Raw genomic sequence first — 26,284 nt, forward strand, 5'->3', positions numbered from 1 at the left:
TATTTGCATAAAACAGTATAATCAACAAGGAGAAAAGGAAAGATCAATCACAAATATTCCCTATTTTGCAACAGACAAAAATTACTTGATCATATACCCATTTTTTGACCTGTGGCATTTTTTCTAGGTTGGCGAACATATTTCGTGAGAACTTATATGATGGTATCAGCTAAGAGATTCTATCTAGCTTTCTTTTTTTTTTTTTTTTTTTAATTAGACTATATTGTAGAGAAGCCTTGGTGTTCTGTATTTTGGGGCAAATCTGATTGCTAATTATTATCTCAGAAAATATGTGCAAATATCAGACAAGGGAACGATTCTTGCTTTCTTTGTATAGTTTACAAAGAATAGTTTTAGGTCATATATTCAACTGACATGTGACTTGATAAGGATATGTAGTAAGAGATCAGTATGTGTGAAACACGGTCATAATAAAGGCATGGGATGGGCTTGGCAAACAGTGTTTCTTCATTAATCTATTTTATGTGGTAAATGACTATGAATAAACCAAAATTTTTTAAAACTTACAAAATTTTATGTTTCAAAATATTTATGTGGTTTCTACTTTCTAAATTTTCTTTTCTTTTATTTTTCCATTGGCGACAGAATCTTACCATGTGGCCCAGGCTGGAGAGCAGAATGCAGTGGCATCACTGTGGCTCACTGTAACCTCGAACTCCTGTATTCAAGAGATCTTCCCACCTCAGCCTCCCAAGTAGCTAAGACTGCAGGTATGCACCACCATACCCAGATAATTTTTTAAATTTATTTTTTGTAGAGATGGGGTCTCGCTATGTTGTCCAGGCTGGTCTCAGACTCCTGGCCTCAAGCAATCCTTCTGTCTTGGCCTCCCAAAGTGCTTGGAACCACAGGTGTGAGCCACCATACCCAGCCTGCCTACTAAATTTTCAATGAATGTACAAAAGTGATAGGTTTCTTCCTAAAAGTGTCTTAAGATCTATTCTTCCAGTGCCAAAATCCCATCTGATGGCCTTCACCTAGAAATCGTGTGGACAGTATTTAGCACTACAGGACAGCCTATAAGAGGATATTTGTTCTCCATTAATAACTGTTCATGCCAAATATGGTGGGAGATACTAAAACTCCTGCCTTCAAAGAGCTTACTCTAGTTCTGTACATGGGACATGGAGACAAATAGCTGTCATCCAAAGTCAAAAAGGAAGCAGTACAAGGGAGATAACAACCATGCTTCCAATGGGGTCCAAGTCAGTGGTTCTACTTAAGAATAACTTTTTCTTAAGTACCAATCTGTCAAAATGGGTGTCAGCACAGAAGGACAGTTGGTATATGTTACGGACTGAATTGGTATCCCCCTCTTATCCATATGTTGAAGCCCTAACCCTTAATGTGACTATTTGGAGATAGGTCCCTCAAAGGGGAAATTCATGCCAAATGAGGTCATAGTGTGGAACCCTAACCCAACAGGACTGGTGTCCTTATACAAAGAAGCAGAGACACCAGAGCTCACTCTTCGCACAGAGGAAAGGCCATGTGAAGACACAGTGAGAAGGTGGCCATCTCCAAGCCAGGAAGAGAAGCCTCGCCAGAAACCAACCCTTCTGGCACTTTGATCTAGAACTTCTAGCCTCCGGAACGATGAGAAAATAAATTTCTATTTTATTTTTATTTTGTTTTTTTGAGATAGACTCTCGCTCTGTCACCCTGGCTACTGTGCAATAGCGTCATCATAGCTCACTACAACCTCAAACTCCAGGGCTCAAGCGATCCTCCTGCCTCAGCCTCCCAAGTAGCTGGGACTATAGGTGTGTGCCACCATGCCCGGCTAATTTTTTCCATCTTTAGTAGAGATGGGGTCTCGCTCTTGCTCAGGCTGGTCTCGAACTCCTGAGCTCAAGCAATCCTCCCGCCTCAGCCTCCCAGAGTGCTAGGATTACAGGCATGAGCCACTGCACCTGGCCAAGAAAATAAATTTCTATTGTTCAAACCACCCAGTCTGTGTATCTTGTTCTGGCAACCTGAGCTGATGAATAACAGTGTATTTCTAATTGAAGAAGTAGCTCCCCAGAAATGAATCACATAATCCTAATACCTACCTTCAAGCTGAGTCATTTTGCTGAACATGTAGACCTTTACTTACACTGCTACAGTTGCATCCAGGAAGACATACCACGCCTACTAGAACCCCTTTTCCTTCCAATGTATGTTATTATACTAAGAGTCTTGTCTTCAAAGAGCTCATACTCTAGTTGGAAATTTAGGAAATGTAGACAAATATCCATAATACAAATTAGAAAAGTAGGTACCAAAAGAGAGGTAAAAACTATACAGTATGTTAGTTGAGAGGTGAGAAGATTATTTCCACTGTGAGGGGTGGAGAGGGTGCACCGTGCATGAGTATATACAGCTATGGGAAGGAAAAAGAAAATCTTGGAAGAAGGAGCATTAACACTCAACCCAGCCACTCTGAGCAGCACACCACTGGCATTTTGGGCTGGGTATTTCTTCATTTTGTGGGATTATTCGGTGCATTACAAGATACTGAGTTTCTTCAGCCCCCCTGGCAGCGTCCTCCTGACTGTGGAATATCTGTACATACCCTGAACATTTCCCAAAGGCTACATGGCAACAGCATCCCCCACCCTCCGCCCCCAGGAAAGAACCAGAGGTAAACTTTTTTAAGGATGTGAAGAAAACAGCAGATGTGTTCAAACAAAATTTATTAAGTGACTCATTAAATGGCTAATACATATACTTCCAAAATGTCACACATGAAAAATTATAACATGCAAAATTGTAACATTTTGTTAAGTGCGGCTTTCCTATTTTAAGTACTCACTACATTTACTCAGAGTAAATCCTAATTTTCCATTTTGAAGCTTCTCATTTCATTGCTTCATTCATATAATTCTGACTGTATCTGACATCGAAATACCTTCACCTGCTCATTACTCCTAGGCTGCCGGTGATGCAGTCAACAAATAAACACCCTTTACTTGAGGCAAAGAAAAGAAAATGTATCTTCCTTTTGACTTCCATATACCTTTCAGGCTGTGCTGAACTGATCTTTTACTTTAAAGACTTTCAGAAATGGTGCATTTGTGTTCTGGGTTGAAGATTTAAGGAGAAAAGATCAGAAGTGACCAAGACAGAGAAAATGATGAGAAGATAAATAACAGGACCATGCTGAAGAGAACTTGTGCAACTGAGGTACAAATTGAGATCTGAAAGATTATGATTCTGTTGCAGACCAGGTTCTCCAGAAAGCAGATTTCAAGACAGGGCTTAGTATTGAGGATGCTTATTAAGAAGTGCCTCAAGGATCAACACCTCTGCAAGGGAAAGGAAAGGAAAGGAGAGAGGAGTGGGCAGAAGGAGAAGTGGAGTGGCCGAACAGGACCTAGGACAGCCTCAGCACACTCCACAGCAGCTCTGGAGCCCAAATGGCCCTTCCCATGGTTGCTAATTGGCCGAAATGGCTAGGCTTTGACCTCCCTCTTCTCCCAGTCAATCAGGTCATGGAATATGGGCAGCACCCCCAAGCGTGGGGCCTTGAGGGACGGGGTGTCTGCAGCTGAGGTGACTTGGGAAGGGGCTGACACGTGAAGGCTGCCTGCCCACCATGCTCCCGGCAGCAGTGGTATCGAGTCCTCCAGAAAAGTGGTATTTGGGTGAGCATCACAGTGTCCACCACAGATTCCAACTTCATATTTTAAAGAAGTGGTAACTCAGGGGCAGAAAGTAGTCAGCCAGTTACAAATCTCAATGCAAAACGCAGAATTTATCACTCCTGTGTTTCTTACTACTTCTAAAAAAAAAAAAAAAAAAAACGCTATGATGCTTAAATTGGAAAGAATGAGCAAGGAAATATTTACTTGATTTAAGACATTTTCTCGAATGGGCTAAGCAAACGGAAAGAATCCAAGCAACTCTAGCCAGGATTTTATAGAGAGGACGTAGTCAACAAATTTATCACTAAATTATGAATAGAGCATTGTATGTCAAATTTTTATACATCAAAGATTTTGGGGGTCTGGCTTTATGTATATTCTACAAGACATTGTGTTTCAGTTCCCTACATACACATTATTAACATATACTATGTTTTTATGCCTCCCTTTCTAGGTCCTCGCTGGGTCTCAACAAGAAAAACATTAAATTGGTAATAATCACGGCCAGCACTGAGTAGATGAGTGCACTTCATGTAGCACGCTGACTGACCTCCCTTCTTCATTTTGTAATTTTAGTTGAAGGTGGTTAGACCCGATATAATGCTTGCCAATGAAAATGCTGTGGACACTAATGGGAATGTAAGTGATTTGCCCATGTGCATGAAGATGGTGTCTTCATATCATGCTTCCCCTCCTGGCCCACATTTCAGGCACACTGACCTTTCTGTTTCGTGCACTTGCGTGCTCCGTTCCATAGCTGCTTCCTCCGCCCTCCACACGGCTCACTCCTTTTCCTCTCCCAGGTGTTGACATTAAGGTCATCTCCTCGGAGGTCCACATAATCTAAAGTAATCCTTTCCTGACTAAGCCAAATTTCTTTTATATAAACTTCTTTTATTATCTTGATAACACAATTACCTCAGGTCATCTTGCTTATATATTAATCTGTTACTCACCACTGTATTCTTAGCACATGGATTAGTGCCTGGCATCTCCGTATCCAGTAATTATTCAATTGAAAGAATGAATGCAGGCAATAAATGAATATTTAGGGCTTATATGATTTTTACATACACATATCAGGGATACAATACTTGCAAAATTACTTATCTGGGGGAAAAAATCAATTCATTATTCAGTTTTGAACAGATCTGAATAAAAGAAGGGACTTCTATTCTGCATCCTAATGCAATGATTTTTATTGAACAAGCTCTAAGATGTCTCTATGTCTCAGCCTTCCTAAAGGGCATAATGATGCACAAAACAAATATGTTTCGGTTTCCACAAATAATGTATTTTTTGAGGTAACAAAAACATAGTTGACTGTGTAACAAAAAATTCCTTCTTCTGACTTGTTTAAAACATTGTAAGAAAAAAAATGTTGAAAACTCTTAAGAGTCACCTCCCAATTTCACATTAAAAACAAGGCTATGATAAAGAAAGTCTGTATAAGAGAGACAAACAAAAACAAGTCATAAATTAAGTCACCAGACTTACAATAATATTTTTGCAAGCAGCATTTATAATTTTTGGCTAGCTTTTAAGCTAGCAATATAAGATATCCCAGGAGATTCACTGAGCTCAGGAATTCAACTTCTGACAGGGCTAGATGGAATGTCCTTTGTGATCTTGGCTGAACATTTGTCCTCAGCTTCAAACATGGATCATTCCATCTAAGTCTATGCTTTCAATGACACAATACTTTATTTTTAATTAGGCAAGGTATTAAATTCTTATTTTGAACTGCACCTATTTCAAATTTTAGTTCTATACATGTTGTCCTGTCTATATTACGGGAAACATATTTACCTAAAACTCTTCCTCGTGAGTTCTATCAATTCTGTAGTTATTCTAGAAATTGGGTTCTTGGTGGAAAATATCATGTTTACTCTACCACACCATCTGTTTTTTATAAGACTTTAATTTTATTTTCTTTCAGACATCATCTTTTGAGATCAAGAAAGAATTATTAGGTATAGGAAAGCCTGGTCTATGAAAGTAGATTTTCTTACAGGGGCCAGAGGCACTAATAACTGGGATTGATGTCAGGATCATAAAAGCACAAGCAGCCAAGACCTCTCTCTTAGTATCTGAAGAAGAACTGATGTAATAAAAGAAAGACATCGTCTGTGTCATAAGTATACTGGAAATGAGCATGGGTAAATCCTAGAATTACTTTTTAAGTGCATTTGGCAGGCCAAATTTTAAAGAGTAACCAATCACTAACTGAAATTATTGTTAGTTTCTCCAAATTATCAGGTATTTATCCTAGTCTATTGTGACAATAAAGTGAAGAACACCTAGAAAAACACACATGGAGCCTTGACTGCAGGCAAGTTCCTTCAGTGACCATTTTCCCACAGAGAGTAATTCTAGCTTGCATCACAGTCTAACTGATCTTATATGTTACTCACATAGGATGTGATGTTAAATACAGTGATAACTCAGGGAGAGAAATCAAACATGATCCTTTGCCATGTTTTACACTCACATTTTAGTAACCTCACAAAACTAAGAATGTTTCCCAAATGAAATATGAAGAGGATTGTTTATTTTGCCCAAGTGATACTGTGAGAAGCCCTGAATGGCACTGTTACTGGCCTCAAGGAAACAGAACGAGTACAAAGCTAAGTTAAAGGCAACTTTATTACTTTTCCAAACTTCAAAATGCATTTATTAATGAACTTACACCTAATATATAATACATTATATTACAAGGCAGAAAGCATTTCTGGTCATATGTTTAGCTTCCATGTATTGCCCAACACATAGCTCCCTAGGAATGGCAGCAATGCACAGCAGTTTATAGCACTAAGTAAAACATTTCTCTGATGTCTCAGAATCATACATATCGCAATTTACTTTATGTTCTTTTCCTTTGGCTTAAAAAAAAAAAAAAGCTACCTTTTCTATATGTTATGAGTTAATGCCTAGAAACTGTCTTTACCCTAAAAATATCCACCAGCTTAGAAACATTTCCTTTGGTAGAAAATAGGGTCTTTGAATCTAACCAAACCAAAGAACACTGTATTTCCCCGTTGCAAACAGGGGTAAAATTCTCTTTCCTTTTTCAGGAGCCAAATCTGGGCTTCCCGCTCTTCATACAGCCATCCTGAATAGTACTTGCTTTAAAAGATACCTAATCTACAATGAACTCTTTAATATAAGTCTTCTCTGTTTAATCCTGCGCTTACTTAGAATAAATTGCAATCGACTTTGAATATTACATAATAATGAACTTAAAAGCAATCTTGGGAAATGTAATAACATAAAGGAAGTATTTTCCAAATTGGACAAGGACATTATCTTCTCGATCGCCTCTGTTTCAACCAACCGACCAAATTCAACTTACGAAAATAATTCCTTCTCCAAGGTTACTACCCTAATAACAATGGAAACAGATGTAAATCCACTGAAGACTTCTAGTCCCTCAACCTTCTTTTTTTGGTTTTACATTTGTGAGCTACCAACTAGCACAAAACACGTTCATCTTCCTTGTTCTCACAACAACAGGAAATTCTTAGAAAAGTATAGAAAAGGATCTATTTTTTCCTGAGGCAAATTTAATACAGATTTTGCAGTAAAGTTGAAAAAAGAAAAAGAAAAAGTGAATGAAAGGTGTGTGCTGGCTGCGTGGGGGGCAAGGCTCATAAATCACTGTACGTTAAGAGCACGTGCTGAAACTTCATGGTGCCAGTCACGTAATTTTGTGTATTTGGGACTAAAGACGTGAAGGGGTATCTTTTCCCTGTGGAAATAAAAAAAAGAGTGATAGAAGAGTCATAAGAAAGAGAAAGAGAAAGTTTCTACACTAATTCCATCATGCAGAAAGCATGCCTCATAAAAGCTTAATTTCACATAGCTGTTTTATTAAATAGCAAAAATTTTAAGGGTAGAGCATTTTTAGAAATACAGAAATTAATCTATACAGCCCCCTTGGAAACACTGATTTTTATGCCCAAAATAAAGTGACTGCAAGACAACACATGAACTCATTCACAGAGATAGGTACTGTTAGCAAAGCACCCCCAAATATACCCTCCTGCCCCATCTCTTCATTCAATACTTAGGAAAAGACGCCTTAGACATAAAATCCAGACAACATCCACTAATTTAAAAATCTGTAAGTTGTACATTTAGGTCAAACAAAAGGCACCAATGTTAAACGTTTAGCTTCTAGTTGCAAAGACAAAATGCCATACCATTACATTGGAAAATTTGAAAAACCAAATTAAGACCATTCATGAAAGGAAAACATTCAATTTACAAAAAGATGGAGAACTTACTTTGCCTTCTTTGTACTATCGGATTCAGATTCTTTCACTGAAATACAATAAGCAATATCCAATATCAGTTTGCTTTCAGCTTCAAAATCACTTAAGCAATTACCTATACCAATCAGTATCAAATGTTCAAGTTTCACGGATCCACTAAAACTCCACACCATGTTGTTATCTACTATATACTACACTCGGTACTACTACTGCTACTACTACTAGTACTACTTCTGTGTTTTTCAATGATACTCTCCTTGGCTGGTGTCTTATTTACAGAACTCATATTATGCACACTCTAATTTAAAATCAAACTCTCTCAGGGTTCTTTTTTAATAACTGCCAATCGGTCTAAATGCAACTCTCTGTGGCAAAGAACATTCATCCATTAGGACACCTAGAAGTTCACTTACGATGTTCAGTGCCAGTGATCTGGGCAAGGATTCGGAAAGAGCGAGACTGAGTTGTCCCAGTCCGTGGACGCCAGTCTTCAGTGTCCTCAATCAGTCTCTTCTTGCTGGCATCACTGTGAGTGGGTATGTGATAAAACTCTGTATTGCGCTCCACAATGTGTTTTCTCGGTGGGCTAGGGTTAAGAAGGAAAGAAAGAATTAAAAATTATACAATTATATTAAAGAGATAAAATATCCTCTACAGAATTATTTATAATTTATACACTAAATCCTCAATGTTTCTTTTATATAATTTGCTTTTGCAAGTATACTCAGCCTCAGTTTTTTTAAAGGCATCTTTCTAAAATAGACTAGGGTTTTTTTAGTAGTAAAAATAAAAGTGTATTTGTTAATATAAATAATACTGTAAGAATGTATTCAACAGAAAGATTACCGTTTAGGTGGGATTTTCCTTTAAATTGACAGAGGAGAGCAGCAGAAGACAGATTTCCAACATGAAGAAAAAGGAAAGAAAAAAAGTAAGAAAAAAAGAAAAGTAACTAGAAAATGAAAAGTCCACAGTAGTCAAAATCAAATAATTTGAAATTACTGGTATCGTTCATTGTATGCCACACAGGTACGGACTATATTCATAACCACAGTTAATATCAACACACTACTGGACTGTATTAGCCTTCCCAAAATTAAATGATCATATCTTCACTCAGCCCAAGAACCAAAAATGGTTTGGTAGAAGCTAAACCAGCAATACCAAATACAATTTTGAAAAGGGTCCAATCTGTTATTTTCTATAGTTTTCTCATTCATATGTACAGATATCCCTTATCCTAAATAAAGGTGTTATACAGGGTCAGCATAGCAAAGAAGAGTTGTGGTGTAATAGAAAATGCTGAAATATTAATATGTACAAAAAGACCAGGATTTAAATCTCGGCTCTGACTTTTGATGTGTGATTTTGGATAAGTCAATCTAACTAACCCTCAGTTTTTTTCATTTACAAGGAAAGAATATCACATATAAAGTAGCACTGTTCTGAGGATTAAATAATACATGTGAAAGAAATTTGTGAACTACAGAGTTCAAGAACTTTCAGTTTGATAAGAACATTCATTTTCCTATTAACAAAGCATAAACAGTAAGGAATCTACAATGTAAATTATTTTAACACTGTAAGATCTATTGACAATAATAAATACTCTCTACTTCTCCGCCCCCAAAATAAGACAAATACAAACTTCTGGGCCACTGGTTTAATTTCAGAAGAGAAAAAGGAACGTGAGTCTAGACTAGCAGAGTATTGGCACAAGATCTGAGTAAACAAAGTGCTCTAAATGTGGTCAAATGTGGGTGGCAACACATGCTAAGTTTCACTCACTGCTAGAAAATCATAGTGCTATCAGCATGCCACATGACTGTTGTCACTTTAATAGCCACACTATCAAAACTGTCTCAGTACGCTGGAAGAATTTCCCCAGTAAAGAACATGATAGAATCAAAGTTAACAACACTGGCTTTAAAGTCAGACTCAGTGTGTGTTTTATCTGAGTCACTTAACTTCTCAAAGTCTCAATTTTCCCACTTGAGAAACAGAATTGCATATAAAAGGATTGTTCTGAGGAATAAATAAGATAGATAACGTATGTAAAGTGCTTTCCACATAACCTAATACACAGTAATGATCATGATAATGTATTCTTTTATGATTACTAGAAAACCAAATCAACGCATATTCTAAGACTATTTTGTGCATATTTATGCAAAATAGTAAGACATATTATGATTAGTGGTAATATCTTATGATTCCACAAGTGAAATGTCTAAAAGAATTTCCACTAATATTGAACAAAACCTAGTCCTTTTTAAAATGGACAAAATTTTTAAAAATTGATCAATAGGCATAGATTACTTTATAAATAGATTGCCTTTGGCAGATATAAAACCGACAACTCTTTATCTTACGCAGTACTTGAAAAATTTTATATTCAGTCACTAAAATTATTATAGTTTTAAATTTGTCTATAATTACCGAGAGTAGTTTACTCTTAAATGGTGCCAGTTTCAAGTACAAGACTCTTTTATCCTTTATAAAAGGTGTGGTCTATAAAAACAGAATCATGATGTCAAGCTAAGACATTAAGAATAAAAAATGACACCACTTAAGTAGCATTTTTAGCCATGACATGCTTGCAAAAAGTATAGTACACCTTAGACTCTTTATGTCACTTACTACACAGCTTCAGGTCTTGTGTTAAGTGATATGAAATTTCTAAATATTTACTTAGTGCTTTCTTCCTGGCTCTGAAACTCCAGGCTCTGATGACTATGATTTAAAAAAAGAATAATTTTGATGATTTTCTTTTTAAAAACGTATTTGGGATAGAATGTAAACTTAACTCTCAAGAGCAAGTAATGTACTTCAAAATACAGACATTACATTTAAAAAAAAAATACTAAAGAAGGAAGGCCCAAACTACATCGCTAACTCTAGCACGCACCATCCATAACACTCATCTATCCCTCTTGAAGGTTAACTTACTAAGTTTTTCTATTGCAGAAGGATGGGCATTCGGAACACACCCATTGATTTATATGAAGTTCTCTAGCATAAAAAATATGTTTTATGCTCCTTAACATTTTTGAGAATTCTTTTAGTGAGAAAATACTAACAAAATTTGCTGGTGGTATTAAGTACAAAGCAAGATGAAAAGTTAGAGAGATGGTGAAAATTACAAAACGAACCACTGATTAAGTATTTAATACTTACACGGTGCCAGGGTTACTGAGGAGGAATAAAATACACAAAAAAGATGTGACAAAGTAGAGAGGACATTGATGTTCCCAGGATGATGAAAAACAGACAAAGATGAGACCAAAAAAAAAAAAGAAAAAGAAAGGAAGAAAAAGAAAAAGTGAAATAACAAAATTCAAAACAATGAAATCAAGTAAAGATGTTACGCAAACATCATGCTTCCAAATAAACGTGTAAACATAGACAGACAAAACTGAACATGTGTTAGTCAAAATTCTGCTACACTGTTATTAATATGATCAAGGATGGCAGTTTTACCTGTTTCTCTCCCTAAAACACTGAAAACTATTTTATGTATTAATGCTAGTTTAAGTCTCAAATTACTGAATACCAAAAAAGAAAGATCCACTATTAAAAAATGTCCAGGTTTTTATAAAATTCATTTTAACACGAATCCAAATTCTTATTATGGTCCTAACAAAAAGTAGAGCATAACGAGACATAAAATGTAGAAACAGATCATTGTAGAATTACTTTTAAAATGAGAAGAGAGTAAGAGAGAATCTTCCAGTGTCACATAATAAAGGTATATATTAATAGCAATTTAATCTCCTCATATAAATTATCCTGAATCATATATTATAAAAAAATGACACTTTTTGATAATTCTATTCTTTCTTAAAATGTAGTGATTATGATGAAAAATGTAGGAAGCACAATGGATCATTAATTATGGGCTATCACTCAATTTTCATTCTCTCCCCTGTCCTTGATTACTACCACCCTCATCTACAAGCAAGTCCTGGTAACTTTAGTGATCTTTGGGAACTCCATAGTTCTGTATTATCAGTGACATAATTATTGCCTAGAAAGGCATATCTGACATGACACAGTAAAGGAACTAGGTTAAAACACCTGAAAAGGGAGAATCTCAAAGCAATTCACTCACATAGTCTGTTAAGTGTAGAATAATTAGAAACACATTCATATTCCATTATGGATAGAGAAGACTAAAGTATCAACGATATAGTTTGTCAAAGAACACACTGTAGTGTTCTTCAATTCTGCAACAATGTTCAGCCAGAGTAAGTAATAATTCATTATAAACATAGTAAAAAAAAAACTGCCTGCCAGTTTTAATGCTAAGATTGGTCAGTGTGGGTATATTTCCACGTCAATGTCAGTTTCATAAACTCAACAGAGGGCTAGGTTTCACTGAGTGAGGGTAGGATGCAGGAATAAGTTAATCTCAATAGTCTGCCTGTATTTACTCTTCTCTAGCCGCAATGCAAAGCATTCTCTCCTCTGCCTTGCTGTATTAAGCAGCAGGGAAGTAGTTTTGCAAAATAAACTCCTGAACAGAGTAGAATTTTGAATGTATATTTAAACATTTTAAAGTTTAGGAAAAATGTTTTATGTCAACGTGAAGGTGGAGAGAAAATGTCCTATGGTTTGGTGATGGGCAGCAAGTGGAGAGTTGATTGATTTCAACCTAAAGATGTCAATTTGAATATGTCCAACAAATATTTTCATGTTTCAGATGTCCTGGCTTCTCATCCTTGCTGTGTTGTCCATTTCTGCTGTGCCCTGGACAAGCTATAATCTACCAGAGCCTCATTTTCCTCAAAAATGAAATGAATTACAATTTCTCTGTCACACAGATATTCTTGCGAGGTCTTAAGTTTAACATATTTGAAGGCACTTTGAAAACTGCACAAACACAGGTTTATTGTTGAGACAGATGCCCCAACCACTCAAAAATAGTAGTATCAAACCCAACGGTAGCATATGCACATCAATTCACTCACATGGCCTTGATTCAACTCTATAATCATCAAGAAAAAACATGAATTCAAAATCACAGAAATAAACCCAAGTCACAACAAGCATGTGATACAGAGGAAAGCACATCAAAATTTGGCTTCCAAAGACAGAGGCTCAAATCTTAGCTCTATTACTTACAAGATGCATGGCTTGAGAAAATTATGTAATCTCTCAGCGTTCAGAATGTAAATAAGAACTAAATTATATCACGCATCTAGAAACTCCTAGCATAATGTAGTAAAATCTAATAGATTAATGAATCTCAATCTTGATTTTTAAAAAAATATATATTAATATTTAACCTAAATGTTTAGATTTATTTTTCCAAATTCCATTTTTCCCCTTTATAAGTCCAATTGTTTCTCCTACTGGAATTGAGTAATTAGTCAAAGTCTCCCTATATAAGAATTTAATCATAAATAGACAAACAATAATCAGGATTTGGGGATGTTTTGGTAATACATTGGTATGCAATATTCCTATGTATATATAACAAAACTATTCAATCAGTAAGACCACAGCCACACTGGAACGAAATTGCTCTAATAATTTAATACCTAATTCTCTTTGGTATGTCCCAAGATCAATACTCAGTATTTCCAATTCTGCTCTACAGTGTGATGCAAAAGAAACTTAAGCACATGTTCAAAATAATAAGTTGGTTAATATAAAATAACTAAGTTTTTATCTAATGTGATTTTTACCTATTTTTAAAGCTAGTCATCATCAGGCAGTTTAGTGTCAGTACCAGTGAAACACAAAAGCAAGGTTTGAAAGTTATACCACAGTAATTGCCAATGTCTATGCCAACCAACTGTGACATTTAATAAGTTGATAATTCTCTCTCATAACTAATTTCAAAGGTGTATGGATTTTCCATAATATTATCCACTGACACACAACTGTATATATAGAAGTCTGAACCTGACAGCAACATTGTTTGAATTAAAACTCTCTAGAGAAGTCATAAAGGTTCTTAGAGACTTTACCTAGGAAACACTGGCTTTTGATATTAACGTAGACATCAACTCAGTGTTACATGTGCTATTCACTAGTGGTACAGATGTTTATGCTTTCTCTTCTATCTTTACCTTTGTCTTCTTGCAGTCTCAATTGATACAAATTACATTCCCCCAAGCACTGCTTCTTTTAAACCATTACACAGCAAACTCCACATATATTTTACGAAATAAGTTTAAACAGTACTATTCATTACTATAAAGCAATTCACCACAACATAGCGATGCAAACCAAACTTATTACAAACACTAAATGTGGTTATTCTAAATTAGAGCTCTTTTGCAAAATGTAACTTTATTTTGCAAAAAATCGGGCATTCATGCTGATTACTCATATATAAATCACCATATTTCCTCTCCAGTAATGTGGATACTAACTTTGTCACCTGTGTTTTCTGCAAAGAGAAAAGCATTTTAAAACATTACTACCACATCATTATTTTTCTGTCTTTCAAAGCCAAGTTCTTCAAAATACCACACAGGAACTGTTAGAAAAAAGTGCAGTCCAACGAAATTGAAATTAATATAGGATACTAACAGACTTACCTCTTGAAAGCAGTGGCACATTATAATGCAAGGATGTATGGAAAGGGAAAATGTAAATCGATTAAACTACTTGTCACAAAACAGCTTTCCTTACAGTTTGGAATATAAAGTCACATTTCGCTCTCAGTAGAGTAAGCAGAGAAGTAATGAAAACAGCCAGCCATGACCAATAATTTGTATATGTAGAAGAAAGATTTGAAATTTCTTTCTTTTTTATTTTTTATTTTTTATTTTTTTTTTTGAGGTAAGGTCTCGCTCTCTATTGCTTGGACTAGAGTGTAGTGGCATCATCATAGCTCACTGCAACCTCAAATTCCCAGGCTCAAGTGATCCTCCTGCCTCAGCCTCCCTAAGTGCTAGAATTATAGGCATGAGCCACTGCACCAGTCGTAAAATTTCTTAAAGTCCCTTAACCATTATTTATAAGAAGGAACAGGAATATTTCCACAGTATTATGGAGAAATATTCTAAAAATATCAATATAATCTACAGATTTTATACTATCAGCATGAATAGCTAATTATTTCTTAGTAATTAGTCAATTAATAAGGACTTATATAAATCGTGTGTTTATTAATCCTATACAAATTTGGATAGGATATCTATCAACTTGGCAGATTAGCTGGCTACTTTAAATCACTTAAAAACGAAGTCTTCCTGGTGCTTTGAAGAAAAAGACAACTTAAGCATTTAACTTTTACATCCTGAACTTTTAAAATGTTGGTCACTGGTATGTATTTTTTTAAAAAGTAATTAATAAAAAATAACAACTCAACTTCAAAAGTTTTACTGCAGACATTTTGCAACATTATAAAAATCTGAGAAATAGAATAGTAAAAAGTTTCACTTAGATTTCAGAAAAACAGTTTGACACTTGATGCAGAAAATGCATTCACTGATATCACAAAACAGCTACTCTTCAAAATGACACCTCAATGACTAGTAAAGTGTTTGATTTATTTATGGTTTCTTTAAATGTAGTGAGAAAAAAGACACTACAAATTTGTCTTAGAATTTCATAGATCCCATACTTTATTTTCAGAGTAATCAAGTTTTCCTTGTCCTAGCAATTGGACAACGTTTGAAATCAAGTGATTTTTAACTTTACCCAGTTTGCAGTTGCAAAGCAGTAACCTGCTTATTAATGATGCAAAATATATACTAGTCCCTTTTCTCCTGGATTTTGCAGTGTTGGACAGCAGGCATGTGTTTAATAAACACTTGCCGATTGATTGAGAAGCCACCATACAGGCCCTGTAACTACAGCACTGCCTAGTTTCAGCTGGAAAATAACAAGCTTCAAATCATTTCAAGTTTTATCACCAATGTTGTGCTTATAAAACACAAAATTTAAGCTTGGTGTTTTCAGATGTTTTAAATGCAGTACTTTTCCATAATCTCAATTTGCTTTTACCACTACAAGTTTTCATTAAGACGACTTTCTCGTAAAATTTTAAGGCATGTTAGGAGAAAAGGTTTTAGTTAAGACGTGTCCTTCAGTGGCTGTTTTTCTACTGACCCTGGAATTTAATAAATGTAGTAAACTTCTGTGCTAGTGTTTTGTGTGGCTAGCATTTGACAGGCAGCACCTTTCTTTTCAGGGGATGTACTCTGATTATTCTGAAAGTCTATTGTCTTAAAATAGACGTACAAAAAAAAAGTTACAACCAAACACACCTCCACACTCCATACTGCTGCTCTTCCTCACATGAAAGAAAAAATAACATGATTTGAAGGACACTAGTTTTCCTCAATATACACATCAAAACTTTAAAAAGCCACCCACAACCACGAGACCATCGGTCCGGCTCAGTAGCTGCTCTTCAGAGCTCCTGCTCTTTCTCTCGGCAGCAGCCTGGAACCCTGCCACCTTTCCCTTCAAAGCCCCAAGGTTGCCATGGCAGCAGTGCTACCGAAAGCACAGTCTCTTCACTACATGAATTAACATTCGGAAGGGATTATCTCATAGAAAGGACCTATCCACACAATTATTTTAATTATGTTTTCCTGGGAACTGGCATTGGTAAAAACCATCAGGCGTGCAAACTATTTCTCTTTGTTTTCCTTTTAAAGTACGTTTTTGTCACAATAAATCTGATCAAGATGATTTTACATAAATGATTTGCTTTAAAGTATTATCACTGAATTCCAAAAGGAATAAAATGACCTTCTATAAATGAAGGTCACTGAAAAACTGATGTATAATCTTATAACTATGTGTGGTTCAAATAAATTAACAACTTCAAATAACTTTTTAAAATATACCCTAAAAGGGAATATTTATTAGGAATAGAGTTTCAAAAACTTATTAACATTATAAATTTAATGTCCACTGGTTTAAATCCACTCATTTTAGAAAAATCTTTAAAATGAAAATATTCTCTAAATTACTTCTGATGCTTTCTAAGCAACCTTTGTTGTTTCATTACTGTTGGTTTTTAAATAATAAATTCTAATTTAAGCTTACCTGAAAAGAATGTTGTTAGCTACTTCCTCTAAGCTAATGCTTCATACATAGACATGAGTCAAATATGGACTAGTTTTCTGTTTTCTTAAGACTACTTCCTAGGAAAAAGCCTCTTACTAACTCTTCATTTCCTCTCCCTTTAGGGTGAGAAGCATAATGTGACAACAACTGTAATCACTCTGTTTAAACTTTTGGTGGCCAAAGAATGGAAACATGGAAACACAGAGGAAGAAAGATTCAAGATTTGCCTTGCATTACAAGTGCCAGCTGCTCAATGTTGAGCCAGGACTTGGAGAAAAAGAGTTACAGAGTCTGTTACATGGTTCATAATATGTCCAAATACATAATTAGGTTTTGATAAACCTATAATTGCTTTGTAGAAAGTGCCATATGTATACAATAACACAGAGGCCACATGTTAATGAAGCAAATAAAATTTCATCTCCCTTCCTTCAAAGAGCAGCTGATGGGCTTGGGGGGGAGAGAGGGTGTAGATTAAGTGTTTCCTGGAAGTTACCTGAAAGAAGAGTTTTGGTAAGAGCAGAAAGCACCCTTAGCTACCTACCCATTTTGCTGTTTACTGTCACCCAGGGATCCTCTTCTCTGTCCCTCTGCTAGCTCCTGAGCAGGCTCGGAACACACGCTGGTGACTGTGGGCTGCCGTGGGACATGAACTGCAGTTTTACCAGCGCTCAGTGCGGACGGACACTGGTCAGCACTAAGACTGGCATTAGCATGCAGTCCAGATGCAGCGAATGGGGGAGGAGTGACGGCAGCCACGGGTGGAAGGGAAGCATGTGATGAAGTGGTCGCATGGGCTGGGGTGAAGGCGGACGATGGTGATGGGATGGATGTGACTTTTGGTGAAGACACAGAACCAAAAGGCCGTGGTGCCTTATTGTAAGCCATGTTGGTTGTGGAAGTGACTTTGGACACAGCAGGAGATGTAATGGGCACAGGCTTAACTACTTCTTTAGGTTCTCCCTATGTAAAATAAAAATAAACATACACAAAAACACACCAAACACATGCAAAATATATTTCACTGAAAAGAACACAGAGCTGATTTTTAAAAAGACGAACACAATCATGTTAGCAACTCAAACGTCACATTTCCGGATAAAAACAATGAGTTGATACAGCATAACATGCATGCTAACTAATCCCAACATGCACAACACAGATGCACACACTAAGTATAAATTTTTTTTTATAAAAATAAAAGGAGTTTTGAAACCCAGGATGTAGAGTAGGAAAACTATCAGAAAGCCTAAAGGTCATTGTGGCAAATCAGACATATTCCAAAAGAAAACCTTTCAAATACTCCACAATAAACAAAACACTAAGTGAAATAATTTTATTTTAAAATATGTAGAGCCTCAATTATAATTCTATCTTTCAAACATGTTTAATTTCTCCTCAGAGTGGAATCTGATTCATGCAGAAGCAGCAGCACATTTCTAACTCTTTAAACAAATGAGGAATAAGATAACTTTCATCTAACTCAGAAATGTGCACATTCTAATTAATTAACTTGAATAAAGAATTTGGAAAAAAAAAACTTAAAAAGGCAACCAAATGAATGAAACAAAAATCAATTCTTTCTCTTTCCTGTAATCCATCTCTATTTCTTTCCCTGAATGTTTTAAGATATGATTCAGAGATAGAATAAAATTCTTTTCCTTTTCCAAAATAAATATTTAATAGTTACATGAGGAAAAAAAATTATCTTTGATATTTTTTCATTGCAAGTAGCCAAAGAAAAAATAAGTAGTAATAAAGGTCAATTTCTCCTAAAAGTACCAGAATTTGTGTTTGTAAATCCTTACTTCAAAGCATACAGTTTTTTAAAAATCAGATTAGGCTTCTATGACATTCAAAAATAAATCTCTACTCACCACACTATCATCCAAAAGAAAAACAATCAAATTAAAAAAAATACAATGGTGGCTTTATTATGTTTAATTTTAAGGAAAAAAGGTAATCTAAATTAATCTTATAAAAAAAGAAAACTGAGAAAACCAAGTAGCTTAATGCTTAAGCAAATCAGTACAGGCTGAGTATCCCTTACACAAATAGCTTGAGACCAAGTGTTTCAGATTTCAAACGTTTTCAGATTTTGGAACATTTGCAGAATATATGAACATCCCTAAATTCAAAAATCTGAAATTTGAAAAGCTCCAATAAGCATTTCCTTTTGAGCATGATGTTGGTGCTCAAAAAGTTTTTTATTTCAGAGCATTTCATATTTTGGAATTTCAAATTAAGGATGCTCAATTTGTATAATGAGTAATTCAAATGAAGGGGCACAAATAAAATTAGGGGAAAACCCCCAAAAGCATAAACCAGATATGTATGAATAACGATTTGAGACAATTTGAGGATATGTAAGAGAGAAAAAGGTTTGGTACTTGCCAATAACCTAATCCAAGAATACTCTGAAATGTAATTAAATACTTATTAATAAAATGTTATTAAAGACTTACTGTGATATTCATTTTTGGTAACTACTTATTTATTCTCTTCAAAAAGTACATGATTAAAGATTGGTAAATTAAAAGTGAATAGAAATATAAGAAATTTGGGTGTAAGTTATTGATAATGTATGGCTTTGGAAATAATTATGTTTTATGACATAGGTGTAATTACAAATAATAATTCTGCATGTGCTGATTTCCATTTTCCTCCTTACTTTTAAGGAAAAAAACAATAGGAACATTATATCATGATTATAAGCTAAATGTCAGTATGGCCTAAGACAGAAATGGAAATTACAATGGCTCAGAAATGGTACCATCAAATGGTACCCCAGCGATGCTAGATTAGACACTCACCTTTTGAACAGAAACTGGCTCAGACTTGGGTGTAGCAGATGCTCTGGGGGAAAAAGAAAGAAAAAGAGAAAAAAACATGAATTTTTACAAACTTACAAACTTCTCATTAATGGAATTTTTGCTATTATGTACCTTAATATACTAAAGCATCAGAATTTATCATTTCATAATTCATAGTTTCGACTATTCACAATCTTCTAATTAGTTCATATAAGTCAAATCCTGCAAGATCCAATATTCTTATTACTAGGTATTCATTAGCAGTCTCTAGTTCTCTACCAACTTAACTGAGGAAAGACAAACATCAATCCTGTCTGTGAAAGCTGCAATGTTTAAACTTTAAATTAAGGCTATTCCCCACCTAAAAGGCTTAAAGTGTAATAAACATGACTTTCTGATTCTAGAGTGGTTCCTCAACCATCTTATCTGAATCTCTACCTCCAACAGCCTTTTTCTCCTCACATCCATGACTACATCCACAGGGTATCAGGTCTCTCTGTGAAGATACTAAATATGTTCTGGTTGAATTGGGCCACTGAATGAGTATTTATTTTGTATTTATATTCTTAAGTGCTTATCCAAGTTAATGCATTTGTTATGCTTGTGAGGAAACTTTCATATGTTGCTAGAAGAACTATATATTAGTATAGCTCTTTTGAAAAATACTTTGGCATTTATTTATTAAAAGCCTTAAAGAAAGCTCATGCTCTCTGACATACTGATCAACTTCTAAGGATCTATTATAAGGAAACAATCCGAAATATGAAAAAGACTTTATGTATAAGATATTTGTTCACTACAGTGTAATTTATAATATTGCAAAATTGGAAAGAATCCATTAAATATACAGTGAAGAAATGATTGTAATATAACCACATGATGAAACATTATATAACTATTAAAATCATTCTTAGAAAGAATTCTGCATTGCCATGATAAAATGCTTATTTTATGATGTGGAAAAAAGATATGAAATAGCATATACAGCATGATTACTACATGGGAAAAAAGAATGGAAACGCCAATATTTTAGGAGAAGTTCTCTAGGAATATTTATTTTTTCTCTTTTGTACATTTTCCTATTTTTTACAATGTACATGTACTACTTTTTATAATAAGGAAGATTTTTCTCAAAGCATGTTTCATGGAAAACTACTTTCTAAAAAACCAAAACAAAAAAAGGTTCTGTTATCAAAGATATCTGACAAACAAGGAGGTAAATTTGCCCAGCATCTCAGGCACAGGACGTCTCAGAGCCTTTAAATGTCTACAGAAGAAAATACTATGGCTGCCCATACTCATTTGAAGGACAATTCATTATTTAGGAAACATTTCTCAAGACTAGAGTTAGGAGGGGAAAAAACTCTCTGGGAAATGCTATTTTAAAGAAATGTCTAAAGAAAGAGCAATATATTTTGCTATTTTGTAAGACAGTCTGGGGGGAAAAAAAAGAAAAAGTAAATCTTCATAAAGTCTGAAATGTTTACTTAAGTCTCCTCTAAGTGGCTAAAACTAAGGGAAAGAAATATTATAATACTTAATCCCCAAAACCTTTTGTTATATTAATTATCTTTCTTATCAAATGTGTGATTTCTTGGACTTTAATAAGATATCCAAGGACTATAAGCATAATTTAATCAATGTTTGCAGAAGAAAATCCTATTTCCTTCACCAAACTAGAATATATTTCCAATATTCCCTGGTGAGAAAATCCAAATATATGAATATGGAAAACCATTTCTCAAAATTAAAATTGTTATAATTATCTTTCATTAGATAAACGTTGAGCATCTTTCCACTTTAGCAATGCATATACGACATAAAACCAAGTAATTTTAAAGGATGTTTAAATGAATAAACAGGTTTAAAAACTGAGATATAATTATAAAAAATTATCCCTACATTTTTCTCTTCAAATCCTGGCAAATACACAATGGGATAATATATCTCCCTTTGAACTACTGTGATCATCACAAGTCACTTTTGTGTAGTGTCCTGGCAATGGCTTAGTGCCATCGTCTCAACAATTTGCTTATTGTTCTCTAGCCTTAGTGTGAAGCCACTGTTCAGGAGTAAGCCGTGATGGTGACATACCAGTGCTTTAGCCCAGTACAATCCTCAGCACATGGAATTCAAAGAACAAAGCCGTAAGTTGACTGATTTTTGTAAAAGTAGCATGCAAAATAAAGATCCCTGATGCATTCATTATAAACAGTTTCAGAACTTCTAGCTGAACAGTTGAAGGAGTTCTAAGTTATGAGTTATATTTGAAACTAAAATTGTACTAAACTGGTTAGAATAATGTATAGCAAAAAATAATGCCATAAATAAACAATAGCTCTATCAAGAACTATTTAGAAAAGAATCAAGCAAAACTGCACCTTAAGAACATCCAATGAATGGTACTATACTTGTTATACTTTTAAACAATTAATGCATTTTCCTGCTATAGCTTTATGAAAGAACATCTTTAAGTTAATAAAGTATTCAATGAATGTTCACATTAGTGTTTAAGCATGAGGAATCAGGCAACAGAACTAGACCAATAAAGATTATTCACATTACTCATTATGTCTTGGTGACTCCTTCAACCATATCTAATATATTTAACTCATAAACAATCATACAGAAAAGAGGAGGGTTTTGGTTCATCTTCTATGAGATGAGCTCTTATCTAAGTTTCCCACAGCATGGCCATCTTTGGACCCACTGACCTTGGGACCCATAAACACTAGGGTACATCATTAATCACTTTAATTGCAAAGTTGTCAATTTGCAATAACAAAGCAACTCCAGGGGGATAAAAAGTGAGCACTCAAGAGTGCAGAAGGATGTCTGTTTAAACAGTCTCTCCATACTTTATTACACTTCAGTCTACTGTCCTAAAAACTCGAACTGTAAACATTTAAATCAATATGGCAATGGCTTTTTCTAAATGATTTGAGAATATGTAAAGATTATGTTATATTTCTATAAAGAAAAGTACAAAACAGTTGTATATCAGCATATTATAATAGCTTTTAGCTTATAAAAGACTGTACTGATCACAAACACATGCCCTCACACACAGAGTCTCTTTCGCTCTCTTCGCATCTTCTCTATTTTACTACAGGAACTAATAAAGTACATTTTTTTCTACAGAGAGAAAAAAACCCAAAGCTGGACAGACTTTTGAAGAGTGGGAGAAAGAAAACAGACAAAAGCAAGGGAATTGCTCTAGTCCATCCGAGTATCTGTGGTTTCCTGTGCTTATGCTTGGCTTTAACTTGCGTGTGGCTCTGATACACACAGAACAGGCAGTTACCATTTGATGATTACTTCTCTAGGAAAGGGTGAGTGCTTTTGTCATAACGATCCTTGTCAGGGGGCCAAAGAAGTTGATTGGGGTTTGAGAAGAGAATTTCCTCAACCAGTTAGTTATAAGCCAAGCCAGAGAACTGATAGATAGATAGATGGAAGAAAGGAAGAAAATAAAAGGGTAACAGGACGGAGTGTGAATGATACCACTCCAGTCTGTTAAAGTTCAAATGGTTAATATTTAAGTACCTGAAAATCTCTAAGAAAGAAAGCGTCTTGTCAAGTAGCAATTCAATCATCACAACAGTGATGAATAAAACAAAGTCCCTCCTTTGAAGGTGCTTACATCTACTTGGAAGGGGCAGGCTACAAGCAAGCAAGAAGTGATGCTCGGTAACAGTGCTATGGAGCATAGTAAAGCAAGACACGGGAAGGGACACACTATTTTATACAAAGGAGTCAGAGAAGGCCTCTATAGTGAGGTAAAATCTAAACAGAGGCCTGGGGTAGAGAATTGCAGGCAGCCCAAATAGCAAGTGCAAAGGCCCCGAGGCAGGAATGTGCCAGGGGGCTAGAACGGTTCCAGGAAAAGCTGGGGAAAGCAGGGACAGACAAAGCTGGAGAGACAGCTGGGGGCCAGAACACATTATAAGGACCTGCTCTTTTACCCTAAGTGAGATAGAAAAGTATTAAAACTATTCAAAGTGATAATAATATCAAAATCTGAAAAAAGGAAAATTTAAAGCCAGCTAAACTTTCAAGTACTTATTTATTTTTAAAAATTCTTATATTATTTGTGATTTGCTTCACATGTTTACTACCACATAGAAAGAGCTGAAATCCTGTCTCCAAAAAAAAAAAAAAAAAAAAAAATTAGCTGTACCTGGTAGCATGCACCTGTAATCCCAGTTACTTGGGAGGCTGAGACAGGAGGATTGCATGAATCCAGGAGTTCAAGGCTACAGTAAGCTATAATTGTGTCACTGCACTCCACCCTGGGCAACAGAGCGAGACCATGTCTCAGAAAAGAAAAAAAAAACAAAAAGAAAAGTATTGCATGTAGTAATATCGACAAAAGCACAAAATTAACAGACCTAGCGACAACAACAATTAACACAGGGTTCTAGGTAGGATATGTCTGTAAAACACGTCCTCACCAAATATGCTTTTCACGTAATTATAATCGCTGAGAAGAATAGAGCTCCTGACCCTAGATTACTGTATGTGTTGTTCCAACAATGACATCCTCTAGTAACTACTTATAAAACTGAACTAGAGGCCGGGCGCGGTGGCTCACGCCTGTAATCCTAGCACTCTGGGAGGCCGAGGCGGGTGGATCGCTCAAGGTCAGGAGTTCGAGACCAGCCTGAGCAAGAGCGAGACCCCCGTCTCTACTAAAAATAGGAAGAAATTATCTGGCCAACTAAAATATATATAGAAAAAATTAGCCGGGCATGGTGGCGCATGCCTGTAGTCCCAGCTACTCGGGAGGCTGAGGCAGAAGGATCGCTTGAGCCCAGGAGTTTGAGGTTGCTGTGAGTCAGGCTGTGAGGTTGCTGTGAGCCACAGCACTCACTCTAGCCCGGGCAACAGAGCGAGACTCTGTCTAAAAAAAAAAAAAAAAAAACTGAACTAGACAACAGAGATTTCCCCTATTTGACACTGGGTGAAAATATGGAGAAGTCAAACACTGATGTCTAACTCTTTGATAAAAAAATATGAAATGTAATAGATTCCTTAGTGGGAGAAAAACACACCCTCTAATCTGATGTCTTCTTTACATTGGCTCTAAGGATCCCCTAAAAGCCCTCTAGAGAATGAGAATAGTAAATTCCTATCATGTTAATTTCCTCTTTTTATTACAGAAAGATCTGAGACCCCACAAAGGGTGACAACTAGTGCACAGAAAAAACATACAGCATGCTCTGTGCTGTCATCTTTAAAAACTATTTACGATAAATGAAAAAGCATGTATGTAATTTTGGCATCAAAGTTCCTGATTCCTGTCAAGATAATGATTCTTTTCTTCTATAACTATTTTGATGTTTAACTTTTTTGGCTGCTCTTCTGTAATGTTCTCGCCGAATACCAATAGTGAGTTTTTAATTCAAAGAACGTTGCTTTAATTAGAGCTGTTTAACTGGAATGGCTGCCCAGTGGCGAAGCCCACACCGGAGCTGTGTCATTTTGGGGATTCTTGCACAGGGCAAGCCCAGATCAGCTGACCCACAAGGTCTCTTCAAGCTCAAGGGAACATGAATACCTCTACTGCACAGTCTGCATCATACAACATTCCTTTTCATCCTGAAAATCTGTCTATATTAGCTAGTTATTTTATTTCTCTCAGGAAAGTATTAGTTAGGACAAGTTGAGAGGAACTCAGAACAGAATGGCAGATAAACCTGACACTAATGTTAGCTTCAAAGACAAGCAAACCATAGGTAAATTTTTAAAAATCACCTAAACCTTAGCCAGGTCAATCTGATAAGCAGTGTAACATGGCCTCTAAAATGGCCAGTATCCCATGGAGTTAAAACCCAATTGCCCTGATTCTGATCCCAGCTCCTCTATTTATTAGTTGTTCAATCAAGGCCAAATTACTTAACCTCTCTCTCTGTGTTTCCTTACCTATAAGACGGGAATAATAACAATACCTACCTACTTTACAGAGTTATTGTGAAAACTAAACTTGAAAAATGTCTGTAAGGTGCTTAGAATAGCGTTTGCCATTATCAATAGACATTATCATAGAGTCGGCTATGATATCTGTCATCCTCCATGACTTGAAAAACTAAACACAAGTGGCAGTTATAATCTTCTTTCAGGCTCTAGGCTTTTATGAGAGAAGAGTCTAATGTTAAACCCAATATAGTTTTGTGAAAGCCACCTCACCAGTCGTATTTCAGGAAACCTCAGTTCTTAGCTGCCATAAGAATGGGGGAGTATAGTAATAATGGAAAATGGAGTAACTCAGTTCCAAATCATCCATAATATACAGAATCACCCCTAGATCCCCAGAAGAAAACTAAGGTCCGCTTGTCTTCTAAACAGTTCCTTCAGCCAGAAACAATCCAGGGCTTGGTGGCAGCTACATTAGTTTCTATAAAGTTAGATGGAGAAAAAAGCAGCTATATGTTGCATCATCAAAGGGAATTCAGTGACTCTCCTTTTCCCAATTCCCCTCAGGCCCTTCACTGAATCCTGGGTACAA

At 35.6% G+C, this 26,284-nt stretch overlaps 1 protein-coding gene across 4 annotated transcripts in view; it reads right to left on the reverse strand.

Annotated features, from left to right (window-relative positions):
- PDLIM5 (PDZ and LIM domain 5) overlaps nt 1-26,284 on the reverse strand; it is a 178,038-nt gene that overhangs the window by 57,956 nt on the left and 93,798 nt on the right. Inside the window, exons 4-10 of one of the 4 annotated variants that reach the window (XM_069485345.1) lie at nt 19,777-19,819; nt 14,308-14,324; nt 11,102-11,116; nt 8,771-8,788; nt 8,338-8,510; nt 7,937-7,973; nt 6,180-7,398 (exon numbers count right to left, since the gene is read on the reverse strand). In XM_069485345.1, coding sequence (XP_069341446.1) covers nt 7,305-7,398; nt 7,937-7,973; nt 8,338-8,510; nt 8,771-8,788; nt 11,102-11,116; nt 14,308-14,324; nt 19,777-19,819 — 397 coding nt within the window. In that variant the 3' untranslated portion in view covers nt 6,180-7,304. Of the gene's footprint in view, nt 1-6,179; nt 7,399-7,936; nt 7,974-8,337; nt 8,511-8,770; nt 8,789-11,101; nt 11,117-14,307; nt 14,325-17,507; nt 17,927-19,776; nt 19,820-26,284 lie in introns of those variants that run through there. The other 3 variants (XM_069485344.1, XM_069485342.1, XM_069485343.1) reach the window with 3 other exon arrangements.

This window comes from Eulemur rufifrons, chromosome 13 (genome assembly GCF_041146395.1).
Source record: "Eulemur rufifrons isolate Redbay chromosome 13, OSU_ERuf_1, whole genome shotgun sequence".
Taxonomy (NCBI): Eukaryota; Metazoa; Chordata; class Mammalia; order Primates; family Lemuridae; genus Eulemur; species Eulemur rufifrons.